This window comes from Theropithecus gelada, chromosome 9 (genome assembly GCF_003255815.1).
Source record: "Theropithecus gelada isolate Dixy chromosome 9, Tgel_1.0, whole genome shotgun sequence".
Taxonomy (NCBI): Eukaryota; Metazoa; Chordata; class Mammalia; order Primates; family Cercopithecidae; genus Theropithecus; species Theropithecus gelada.
The window spans coordinates 17,802,652-17,816,102 of record NC_037677.1 but is presented as its reverse complement, the minus strand read 5'-3'; the positions used below and the strand labels follow the sequence as shown (position 1 = coordinate 17,816,102).

The window sequence follows — 13,451 nt, the reverse complement described above, 5'->3', positions numbered from 1 at the left end:
CCTTGCCTGTCTGCGCATATTGAAGAGGAGGACAATAAGCTGACTGGAAGCAACTGGCTCAGAGGAGTAGGATTTGTTGACTGTGGCATTCCTGAAATTGCTGCTTCCCTAGAGACCCCCGATACCAGCTGCCAAATTTTGCACAGAATCTTCTCATCTCCTGGCTGGAAGCGTAAGCCTGGCTACCAGCATTCAGACAGCCAAGTAGGGGAAAGGGCTAAGCATTAAACATTCTGAATATAGGCTGGGCACGGTGGCTCACACCTGTAATCCCAGGACTTTGGGAGGCCGAGGCGGGTGGATACCTGTGGTCAGGAGTTCGAGACTAGCCTGGCCAACTTGGCGAAATCCTGTTGCTACTAAAAATATAAAGAGTAGCTGGGCTGGGCGCGGTGGCTCACGCCTGTAATCCCAGCACTTTGGGAGGCTGAGGCGGGCAGATCACGAGGTCAGGAGATCAAGACCATCCTGGCCAACATGGTGAAACCCCATCTCTACTAAAAATACAAAAAATTAGCCGGGTGTGGAGGCACGCATCTGTAGTCCCAGCTACTCAGGAGGCTGAGGCAGGAGAATTGCTTGAATCCGGGAGGCGGAGGCTGCAGTGAGTCAAGATTGTGCCACTGCACTCCAGCATGGCAATAGAGCAAGACTCCGTCTAAAAATTAAAAAAAAAAACAAAAAAACAAAAAAATTAGCTGGGCATGGTGGTGGCTGCCTGCAGTCCCAGCTACTTGGGAGGCTGAGGCAGGAAATCACTTGAACCTGGGAGGTGGAAGTTGCAGTGAGCTGAGATCATGCTGCTGTACTCCAGCCTGGGCAACAAGAGCAGAACCCCATCTCAAAATCAAATCAAATCAATCAATCAATCAATCAATCATTCTGAGTATAAACTTACATATCACCCTTTGTATCAGCCAAGGTCCAAGGGAATTGCCTTACAAATGGATACAGAAAACTTTACAGGATACCCTAGGGTTAAGGAAAAGTACCCAAGGAAGGAACAAACTTGGATAGGGATGTCCCTCCCCAAGTTTGGGATTCAGATCTTGTGGAGGTGTGGCTGCAGCCCACTGTATGGCAGGGACATTTGCTGGACTGCCCTGGGTGACAGCTGAGTCAGTTACCAGGAAACTTTCCTTTGAGGTGCATTCAGGCTGCCACTGGCAAGCAGGGAATCATGGCCAGGTTGGGCAAGAAGGAAACACACCATTGGGGTACACATGGGCTGAGGCTGGCACACTCCTCCAGAGTACAAGGGGACAGAAAACTGCAGCTGCAAGCACCGAGTGCCTCTCCAGGCTATGTGTGAGCTGAGGCTGAAGGACAGGCTCAGAGGGAGCCACCTGCCAGCTAGCGAGGTAGTCACAGGGCCAAGGCCAGAGCTACAAGCTGGCTAAGTGACTGCATACTCGGGTCACAGCTGGGGCTGAGCCATGCCTAACAACAGGATGGTAATAAGCAGCCAGGGGAAGCATGCCAGACCTGAGAAAAGTAGCCCCTTTCTCTCGTACTGACAAAGCTCAACTGTACAAAGCTTATGCTGACCATGCTATGGAGAAATGCTTAGAGGGTCCTGCTGAATTATCAGAGCAGGCTATTGTGTTAGTTTGCTAGGGCTGTTGTTAAATATCACAGACTGGGTGGCTTAAAAAACAGAAATGTATTGTCTTATGGTTCTGGAGGCTACAAGTCCAAAATTAAGGTGTTGGCAAGATGGATTCCTTCTGAGGTCTGTGAGGGAAGAAGCTGTTCAAGACCTCTTTCCTTAGCCTGTAGATGCCATATCTGCCCATCATCTCCCCTCTATGCATTCCCTTTCAGTTATATTGGAAAATGATGACTGCATTTTAACCTGATTACCTCTGCAGTAATGAGGTTCGGTCCCCAGGAAGAAGGACCTTGCAGCAACCCAGTACAATTCCCCAGTCCTGCCCTCAAAAGAATGATGGCCATTTGTTCAGGTTACTGGACACTAGATAAAAGGGAACGCCCAAATATTTTGAAGGCTGTTGGATACAGGGTCTAAGCTGACATTGTACCTAGAAACCTAAAACATCATCATGGGGGGCACACATGGAGGTATGGAGTGCCAACTAAGTTCTACTTAGGTAACATATAGTGCTCACATTAAAGCGGCACGTGCTCTGTGGATCCCTCTGCTGGTCATTTCCGTGTCTCTGATGTGTAACTAGAATTGACACACTTAGTAACTGGCATGATCCCTACATTACATCTTTGGCCTGTTGGATACAGGTTATCCTGTATAGTGACAAAGGCCAAACAGAAGTCTCAAGCTGCTGTGCCTGCCCTTTCCATAGACATAGACAGGGGTAGGTATGAGCAAAGGATGTGAGGATCTTGTGTGACACGTTAATGCCTACCAGACAGTATCTACTAGGGAAGAGGAATTTAACCAATGGTTGACATCAGCCAGTCTGTCATCCATCGCTGCAGTGCTGGTATAGTGAGTACAGGAATGGTGTGGCCAGTGGGAGATGAAAGCTATGCACGTCCAGTAGCAAGGGCTCCCACTTACAAAGCCTGATCGAATTACTGCTTCTGACTAACGTCCTACCAGCAATATTGAGTTCAATTTGTCCTTGAAGAAACCAACTATCAACTTGGTGGTAAGTTGAGTACATTGAGTCTCCTGTCCCAGGAGGGTCTGCAATTTGTTCTAACAAAAATGTGAGTTTGCCTTTCTTGACCACAGGGCCTCAAGCAGCCACTGAGAGTTTTGTATGATCCATCAGTATGGGGATGACTGCACCACTGCACTCCATCCTGGGTGACAGGGAAAGACCCCATCTTTTAAAAAAGCTAACCAGGCATGGGGGCTCACACCTGTAATGCCAGCACTTTGAGAGACTTAAGTGGGTGGATCACTTGAGCTCAGGAGTTTGAGACCAGGCTGGGCAACATGGTGAAACTCTGTCTCTACAAAAATTAGCCAGGCATGATGGCACATGCCTGTAGTCCCAGCTACTTGGGAACCTGAGGCAGAACAGCTTGAGCCTGGGGGACAGAGGTAGCTGTGAGACAAGATCACACTACTGCCCTCCAGCCTGGGCAACGGAGCCAGACCCTCAAGAAAAATTTTAAAAGCATTGGGCCAGGCACGGTGGCTCACACCTGTAATCCCAGCACTTTATGAGGCCGAGGCAGGCGGATCACCTGAGGTCGGGAGTTCAAGACCAGCCTGACCAACATGGAGAAACCCCGTCTCTACTAAATAATACAAAATCAGCTGGGCATGGTGGTGCATGCCTATAATACCAGCTACTCGGGAGGCTGAGGGGAGAATTGCTTGAACCCAGGAGGCAGAGGTACTTGAACCCAGGAGGCAGAGGTTGCGGTGAGCCAAGATTGCGCCACTGTACTCCAGCCAGGGCAACAAGCGGGAAACTCAGTCTATATGTTTAAAAGAAAAAAAAAAAAAAAAGCATTGGAGGCCAGGTGCAGTGGCTCACACCTATAATCAGGTGAGTGGATCACCTGAGCTCAGGAGTTCAAGACTAGCTTGGGAAACATGGCAAAACCCCATCTCTACCAAAAAACAAAATAAAACAAAAAAACAGCCAGGAGTAGTGGTGCATGCTTGTGATCCCAACTACTCAGGAAGCTAAGGTAAGAAAATCACTTGGGCTGGGAAGACAGAGGTTGCAGTGCACTGAGATCGCACCACTGCACCACTGTACTCCAGCCTGGGTGACAAGACCCCGTCTCAAAAAAAAAAAGAAAAAAAAGACCCCATCTCAATTCAAAAATAATTTTAAAAATCTAATTCTCCAGCCATCAGTTATGATACTGTATTAATTATCCACCCCCTATCCTAGTTTGCCTGTATGAGTGTATAAATTTTCTCACTAGTTTCTATCACTCCTATATTCCCTTTTGCATCCCATTCCTTAGATGTGCTGTGATTTTTTTTTTAATTTGGGAAAAAAACTCTTTTCAGATTTCTCCAGGAAAGGAAAAAAAATTAATATGAAGGCTCATAGAGCACAGCTAAAAAATAAAATAAAAAGGAAAAAATACAAAACTAGTCACTACTGGAAGATCGTAGTGATGCAGCTCATTTTGAAGCTTAAAAATAAAGGGAAAGAAGCATTTACCTTATCTTTCCTATACAAACTATACACACACACCCCCATTCCCACTAGATAACCAAGAGACCAAGTTTCTCTACTGCAGCAAACAAATGAAAAAAAAAATACTGTAATTCTGTATTCCCTATTTAATTGATGGATCTAGGCACTGATCAATAGTGACTTAACAGTTCAAGAACAGACAAGTACACATTATGTGTCACCTGATGGAAGAATACCACCACCTATAAATACTGTCCCCATCCAGCAAAACAACTATCTGAATCTGATTATGTCTGTGGATCCAAAACAAATTTATAGGAAATATAAAGGACACAGAAATTTGTTAAATGATATGAAAGGGATGCAACTGCAGTATCTAGGAAACTACAAGGCAAAAAAGTTATTTTCTTCATACATTGCAATGAAAAAAGAGTGGGACTCTTCATTAATATATGAACTTCCATTGGATCTTCACTCAAACTGTTTACAAAAACTAAATATCTGAATATCAGGAAATTATAAATTTTTTGATGTGATAATGGTATTTGTTGGGTATGTTTTAAGGAGTCCTTATCTTTTAAAAATACATACTGAAATACTTATTAAAGCAGCAAATGCCGGGCGCGCTGGCTCATGCCTGTAATCCCAGCACTTTGGGGGGCTGAGGCGGGCAGATCACGAGGTCAGGAGATCGAGATCATCCTGGCTAACACCGTGAAACCCCATCTCTACTAAAATAAATAAACAAATAAATAAATAAAATAAAATAATAAAAAAAATTAGCCGGGCATGGTGCAGGCGCCTGTAGTCCCATCTACTTGGGAGGCTGAGGCAGGAAAATGGCTTGAACCAGGGAGGCAGAGCCTGCAGTGAGCTGAGATCACACTACTGCACTCCAGCCTGGGCAACAGAGCGAGACTACATATCAAAAAAAAAAAAAAAAAAGTGTATGTTTTCTAGGATTGCTTCAAAATAATGTGGGGGGGTTGTTGGGGGAAGATGAGTAGATTATGGATGAAACAAGATTAGCTATAGTTGATAATTGTTGACACTGAGTAACTGGTACTTGGAGTTTATTACTGTCTGATTTCATATCTGCTTAAAATTTTCCACAATAGTGTAAAAACATATAAAGCCCAATGTACCCCAAAACAAGAAATAAAAATTGCCACTTGAATTTAGGAACAATCTTTTTAAAGTTATTCTCCAGCTAGACCTGAAAGATCGAGGAAGTATCTAAAAAACAAACATTAACAGGTGTTATTATCCTGGTTAATAAAACCACCAGACTCAGATGAACAATGGGGACTATACAAAGTAAAATACAGGTGAGACTGGCCGGGCGCAGTGGCTCAAGCCTGTACTCCCAGCACTTTTCGAGGCGGAGGCGGGAGGATCATATGAGGTCAGGAGCTCGAGACCAGCCTGGCCAACATGGTGAAACCCCATCTCTACTACAAATAAAAAAATTAGCTGGGCATGGTGGTGCATGCCTGTAATCCCAGCTACTTGGAGACTGAGGCAGGAGTCCTTGAATCCAGGAGTCCCTGAATCCACACTTGAATCCAGGCGGTGAGGGTTGCAGTGAGCTGAGATTACACCACTGCACTCCAGCCTGGGGGACAGAGCAAGACTCCATCTCAAAAAAAAAAGTTTTATAGGTGAGACTGGTCATTCATTTCTAGCTCTACACATTTAATACCTGCTGTCTAAAAGACTGCAAGACATTAGGAAACAAAATATACATAAATATAATGATGTATCAGTCACTATTCTGTCAAGACATGCCTGAACTCAGTCATGTAAAATCAATGTAACACTTAAGTTTTAAGAAAGTCATTACATTTCAAAAAATCTTCCTCTTTATTTAAACATAAAACGCATTTACAGCATGCAAGTTAACTTAAAATTAAACGGTGTCTTCCCAAACCAAGTATTTGTGAATGTATCTTCAAGCACTGAAAATAAACCAACATAATCCACAGGTAGACTCAGACTCTTCTGTCACCTCATGTTAAATGGAGTTAAGCACAAACTGAGAGTTAAGCACAGCAGTTAGTTTGCTTAAGTTAGGCAAATAATTTAATTAATCGCCATGAATAAATATTATTCTCTTTATTTCATTGAGTTTCTCTTCTGAACCATCTGTCAATGCCATTCAGAGGAACGTTAATATATCCAGTCAAAAAGATACTGCAAATTGAAATGTGTCAATATCCTAGACAATCAGAAATTTTCATTTTTAAGAGTAAGTGCTGTGTTTAATGACCTACCATAACAAAAAGCAGTTCACTGAAAACAAATTTATGAAATTCTTGGTACACTTTATGAAAGTCTGAAATTATAAATAGAAAAGAACCATCAAGATATTTTTAAAAACCTAACATTGTATATTCTGAACCACATGCTAATTAAAATTCATTGTTCACTACACAGCACCAATACCCATGATACATCTTACAAGAACGAAACTAACATATTCGGAAAAAAGAGAAAAAAAAATTCTGCTTCATTTATGAATATTGCCAAAGGAGGCAAGTTTTCAACTGAAAACAAAACATACAGGTCTATGTGAACGCAGCCAAATGTTTCTTCACTTAGAAAACGATCATAAAGAGGTGGCAGCACTCTTTTTGCTTGTTAACTGTATTACTTATATCTGGCTGCACCAACATTTCATTTCGATTTTTGGAGTGTTTCTTCTGATCAATCCTAAAAGCAACACAATCATTTTAGAGGTTGCAGACTACAACAGCAAAGATTTTTGACTATTAAAAAAATAAATAAATAAATTTATATTTTAAATCAAAATTATTATAAAAGTGGAAATTACAATAGTTAAGGAAATAGAAAAATAAGCCAATTATGATCTGAGTCTTCTGACTATGGCTCCAAATTTAATACAAATATCTGTGTATAAAACTTTTGCAAAAAGTTAATTCTGCCAGCCAGATCCTAACACAGAACTTTCCAAGTTTCTCTACTGACTAACCTTAAATCCCCATTCTCTGTGAATTTCTGCTAACACAGTTGCAGTCACCGCCCTCTACCATTGATGAAGCAAATAGTGAAATCTCTTTCCCTATTATTTTATAGTTTCCTAAAATAAGCTGTTGACTTACTTTAATCATCTGAGGAAAAAGTGGCAAAAATACGTATACACTTAGTACTAATTACAAAATTATGGGCTATGGCCAACAAAATAATTTATTTAATGATTATTAGTGACTTGCAAACAAATTACTATTTTTAGACTAAACAAGAAATAAATTAGTGTACAAATTAGTGTAGCAGGTTAAAAACACCTCAGGGATTTCAGACCAAAATTGACCTATATATATTTTTAATTCATCACATATGTGTCCTGTTTCTTCATTTTTCTCAATTTCCACAGGCTATAAATTTAGGTCAGCCAATAAAGTACTAACAGTATAAAATTATGTTTAATCCTATAATATCTTAATTCATTTTACTAATATTAAAGATGACAAATTATTACCTGTCCAATACTTATATTAGCTAGCAGGCTCACCAGAATAAAGCAGGGTATTTTCATTCCATCAAGACTTGTGGAATACAGAATCAGGAAAAAGAGAAATATAATTCCTTTTCCAAACTCTCTTAAACTAAGATCTGTTTTTGATACTTTAAAATATTTCTATTCAAAATAACTCGGCAACAGGCATTTCATGAGATAACAAGTAGCCTTGCTCAATCTCAAATGCCTAGTTAGGCATTTGTAAGGTTTCAGTGCTCAAACAGTAGTTTTCAGGAGCAAACTTCAGAAACAATACAAGTAATTTTAACCCTAATAATATCATTTCAAGGGATTTTAAAATACAGTACTGACTGGATATATTTTATGGGCATGTAGTGTTGTAAGTGGTAAAATTTAAAGACATTTAACCTAAATGTTCCATTTTCTCTTTAAAAAAAAAAAAAAAAAGGAAGACTAAAACTTTAATAGGAAAAGAAAAGAAGCAGTAGCAACTAGGTAATTTAAAATAACTGAGATTAAAAAATAGACAAGAAACAAATACAAAAAGTACAGTCCTATAAGGTACAGTTAGCTTGGCACAGAAAAGACTAAATTTAAGACATGATAGACAAACTGTGTAATAAATAGGGCCACAGTTGTAAACTGTCCTTTTTCCCTCCTAAGATGCCAAAATTGCACTCTAGTTGTGTTGGGAAGCAGCAGAGTTTACAAGAAGAGTAGGTAGGAAACAGCTGTACAGGCCAGGTATAATTTATACATTTTTTAAAAAGTTATAATTCTACAATCCCAAGGGAGTAGAGGTTATAGTCATTGAATGACTGCTTGATACCATGTCCTCTTCATACTTCGATTACTTTTTAATACCTAAAAATGGGAGAAAGCATAGAGAGTAAATATGTTTAGTTTTACAAAATTTGTGTTTGAGATAATCATGAAGAATAAAACAAGAAAATAAAATATGCCAATAGTTTATAAACATTTTAGCCAACAGCTGTGGCTACTTTCCCCAAAATTACAAAGACGGCAATATTAAATGAGTTGGTTTCCTTTTATTTACTGCCTAAGTAGAACTGTTTAGAAGCAGTAATGTTTAAAGGGAGGTCAGCCCTCCCTTTGTTTTTATTCTCCCCAATAAAGCTATGGGTAAGCTGATTTATGAATTATATTTGTTTAAAAAAGAAAAAGATGGCTAATCTTTTAACCAGCAGACAGTGGTCAGTGACATCCTTAAACCAAGCAACACTAACCAGCAACTACTAGTTATATATACAGAAGCTTTAAAAAAAAAAAAAAAAGAGGGGGAGAGGTGTAGAGGAATAGGGATAAACAAGAGGTGTATACAGTAGGAAAAGTAACAGCAAAATAATTCTAGTAGTATTAAACATCTTTGTATTAAACTGCCTACTTACCTATGCATTTAGAAAAACTCAACCTATTCAAAGTACTATGCAAGGCAGAAGACCAGCCATGTAAAACTGGGAACTAAAAATATCAGTATTATAAATGTCATCCTTTCCAAAAATAAACACAGTGACTTGAAATGTTTTTAACATTAAAAAAATTTCTCGCCAGGCACGGTGGCTCATGCCTGCAGTCCCAGCACTTTGGGAAGTCGAGGGGGGAGCAGATCACCTGAGGTCAGGAGTTCAAGACCAGCCTGGCCAACGTGGCAAAACCCCATCTCTAGTAAAAATACAAAAAACTTAGCCGGGCGTGGTAGTGGGCGCCTGTAATCCCAGCTACTCGGGAGGCTGAGGCAGGGAGAACTGCTTCAAAGCAGGAAGCAGAGGTCGCAGTGAGCTGAGATCCTGCCACTGCACTCCAGCCTGGGCGACAGAGCGAGACTCTGTCTCAAAATAAACAAACAAACAAACAAACATCTGCAAATTATTTAACATTTAAATAATTTATCACTTAAGTGAATCACATACTCCCCAATCATGGTTTAAGATAGGCTACAAGAGTTTGAAAACTAAGAACCACTATCCTTGGACCAGCATCAAAACAAACCTGTAAATAATTGTATTTTTACACCATAACTTTCAAATCTTAAAAACCTAGTTTGGCTGAGTTAGCTATCTCCCTTATGTGCTAACCTGGTGTCACTATGCAGGGATCAGCTATACAAAAGTATGGTATACAGTTAACATATACCTATAATGTTAACATATAACAGTATACAGTTAACAAAAGTATGGTCTATCCTCTCTACAATGAGGTAGGTTTAAAGTTGACATATGAATTTTAATGTGAGGACAATATCCAAAAAGGATAAACTTTATATCTATGCTTTGAAATCTCCTTGCCCAGCTTCCACTTCCAGAAAGGTAGGAAAAGGCTTGCATCTACTGAATACTGTGTGATGGGTAACATCTTAACTCATGTAATTCTTTTTTTTTTTTTTCCTGAGACAGAATTTCGCTCTTGTTGCCTAGGCTGGAGTGCAATGCCACGATCTCAGATCACTGGAACCTCCACCTCCCAGGTTCAAGTGATTCTCCTGTCTCAGCCTCCCGAATAGCTGCAATTACAGGTATGCGCCACCATGCCCAGCTAATTTTGTCTTTTTAGCAGGGGCAGGGTTCCTCCATGATGGTCAGGCTGGTCTTGAACTCCTGACCTCAGGTGACCCACCCACCTCAGCCTCCCAAAGTGCTGGGATTACAGGTGTGAGCCACTGCACCCCGCCAACTCATGTAATTCTTAAGAATGACTTCCATCTTACTAATAAAACAGAGTTATCAGTCCAAAGGGGAAGAACACAGGAGCTATCTCTAATTATCAGGAAAACCAGCTATTGTATGTCTACTGATATTAAGTACTTATTATCTATGACATAATCTTGTCAAAAATGTTTATGCTGAGTCTAATCAATGCTTTTGCATAGAAATAGAGGGGAGAGAGAACAAGGTGACTACACATAAAAACAATCAGACACAACATCCAGAAGGTATTATACCCTCAAGACAACTGGGTCTACTCTTCATTAAGTCACTATCACTAAACAGGGTGCTCATTCAAGATCAGAAGAGATTTAAGGGATAAAACCAAATGCAAACAGCAGTCCTGAATTGTACTCTGGTTTAGACAAACCAGTTGTACAGGATAGTAAAAAAAATTGGAAAAATCTGAATATGGAATGGCATTAAATAATATTAAAAATATAATCTTATGGGGTGTGATAATATTGTGGCTATGTAGAAAAATGTTGTTTTAGAGATTCATTAAATAGTCAGGCAATAAATCCATAATTTATTTTTATGCTGAAGTACTGTAAAACAAGTCAGAATGAGAAAGAAACTATTAAAAAGTTTATCTGCTCAAGTTCATAAAAGGAGTCAGGATTCCAACTTGGATGGAACTCCACAGTCCATGTTCTTTTCACTCTACTACTGTTTTAAATTCTACATTGTGTGAACAAAATGTTTAAAATTGTTAGAAATGTGAATCCTTCAGAATATTTCTTAATTCTCTACTCAAATTTAGAGCCAGTATTATGCCAAATGTCCAAGTATAAACAAGCAACATTAAAATAAAGTTGCTTTAGTATTTGTCAGAAACAGCTAATCATTTCGTAATTATCTAGTATATTTTATTTCCAAAGCATACATACACATCAGGGACTTTCTGAAGAGTTACAGAGTTCCTGCTATATGATGAATTATTAGACAACCACTAACTAATTCAGTCATGTTGTAGAAGAACGTGTTTCAAATATATTGCTAAGTTTAAAAAGCAGGCTATGAAATACAAAATTAGCCGGGCGTGGTGGCGCATGCCTGTAATCCCAGCTACTTGGGAGGCTGAGGCAGGAGAATCGCTTGAATCCGGAAGGCGGAGGTTGCGGTGAGCCAAGATCTCGCCATTGCACTTCAGCCTGGGCAACAAGAACGAGACTCTGTCTTGGAGCGGGTGGGGGGAATGCAGGCTACGAAGCAGCATATGTAGTAAAATAGGTGGAGTGTATTAGAATAGTTATCAACAGTTTAAGCTTTTAAATTGAAAAACTAATACAGAAAGTTCCAAAAAGAGAAATATAGTACATTGTATAGTATCTCTAGATGTTTTTTCTAATTTGTGATTGTTTTATGCCCTATAAAGAACAGATATTACTTATACAATTATAAATAAAACTCAGAAATTTGTTAGTAAGCTGTGCTCACATGCAATTTGGTGCAGTCTTTTTAGAAACCAATGTGTTAGTATGTAGCAAGAGCCTTAAAAATGTTCACATTTCCTTGTAACTGCATTTCTGGGAACCTCCTGGAAATAATCTCTAACAGGTTAGGGAATACAACATGTTTCAGGCCGGGCGCGGTGGCTCACGCCTGTAATCCCAGTGCTTTGAGAGGCCAAGGCAGGCGGATCACCTGAAGTCAGGAGTTTGAGACCAGCCTGGCCAACATGGTAAAACCTCATCTCTACTAAAAATACAAAAATTAGCTGGGCATGGTGGCGGGAGCCTGTAATCCCAGCTATTCCAGAGGCTGAGGCAGGTGGATCGCTTGAACCCAGGAGCCAGAGGTTGCAGTGAGCTGAGATCACGCCATTGCACTCAAGGCTGGGTGACAAGAGTAAGACTCCATCTCAAAAAAAAAAAAGTTTCAAATTTCATATATGAAAATTTTAGTTTTTGAAAATTTCAATTATGGAAAAAATTATATAATTACATGTCCAGCAAAAAGGAATGTTTATAAATCATGGTACATCCATTAGACTGAATATCAAGAGCTATTACAAATGGTCCAATGCTAGATTTCAAAACAATTAAGACCACAAATTTAAATATACAGTATGATCTAAACTATACAAAAAGATCAAGCTAAATTACTTTTATAATTGCTTAAGTTAAAAAAAAATCATAACACCAATGTGAGAATTTTTTTAAAAATCAAAAAACCTATTTGACAACCAATTTTCCACAGACAGATATGAAAAAGCCAGATATAAATAACAAACCTGTGGGTAGGTATAAATGTTTACACTTGTTTGCCTCCTCCACCTCGCACTGCCACTGGCTGGCTGTTCTGAACAAATGCACCTCCTCCACGAATTGCACTTGGGTGAGTTGGAGAAGCTGCTGGATGTTGCCCAGGACGAATAGGTTTAGCTAATATGAAAAATAAAGACGGACTTTAGAATAAAGCTTAAGATGTGACTGCAATGACTGTTAAGGTTTCTTCTATTCACAACAAATTCCCAAATGTTTTGTTTTTCTTTGCCTTTTTGTTTCTCCATCACATTTTCTTTTCCGTAGCATCCTTTTCTCTAGGACCTATATAATTCTTAGCCTTTAAAAAAAATCTTTCTGGCCAGGCATAATGGCTCATGCCTGCATAATCCCAGCATGTTGAGAGGCTGAGGTGGGTGGATCACTTGGGTCTAGGAGTTGAAGATCAGACTAGGCAATAAGGCAAAATCCTGTCTCTACAGAAAATAAAATTAGCTGGGTGTGGTGGCATGCACCTGTAGTCCCGGCTCCTTGGAAGGCTGAGGTAGGAGGATCGCATGAGCCTGGGAGGTTGGGGCTGCAGTGAGCCGTAATTGCACTACTGCAGAACAGCATGGGTGACACGCAAGACCATGTCATTAAAAAAAAAAAATAAAAAAAAAGGCTGGGCACAGTGGCTCACGCCTGTAATCCCAACATTCTGGGAGGCCGAGGCAGGTGGATCATGTGAGGTCAGGAGTTCGAGACCAGCCTGGCCAACAAGGAAAAACCCTGTCTCTACTAAAAATACAAAATTAGCTGGGCATGGTGGCTTGCACCTGCAATTCCAGCTACTAGGGAGGCTGAGGCAGGAGAATCACTTAAACCCGGGAGGCAGAGGTTGCAGTGAGCCAGGATCACGCCATTG

The 13,451-nt window shown here is 40.0% G+C and overlaps 1 protein-coding gene across 1 annotated transcript in view; it reads right to left on the bottom strand.

Moving 5' to 3' along the window:
- Positions 1–5,933: 5,933 nt before the first annotated feature.
- The window catches only part of KIF5B (kinesin family member 5B), a 47,669-nt gene continuing 40,151 nt past the window's right edge, over positions 5,934–13,451 (bottom strand). The window contains exons 25-26 of the mRNA XM_025396034.1: positions 12,553–12,703; positions 5,934–8,457 (exon numbers count right to left, since the gene is read on the bottom strand). Coding sequence (XP_025251819.1) covers positions 12,573–12,703 — 131 coding nt within the window. The 3' untranslated portion in view covers positions 5,934–8,457; positions 12,553–12,572. The remainder of the gene's footprint in view (positions 8,458–12,552; positions 12,704–13,451) is intronic.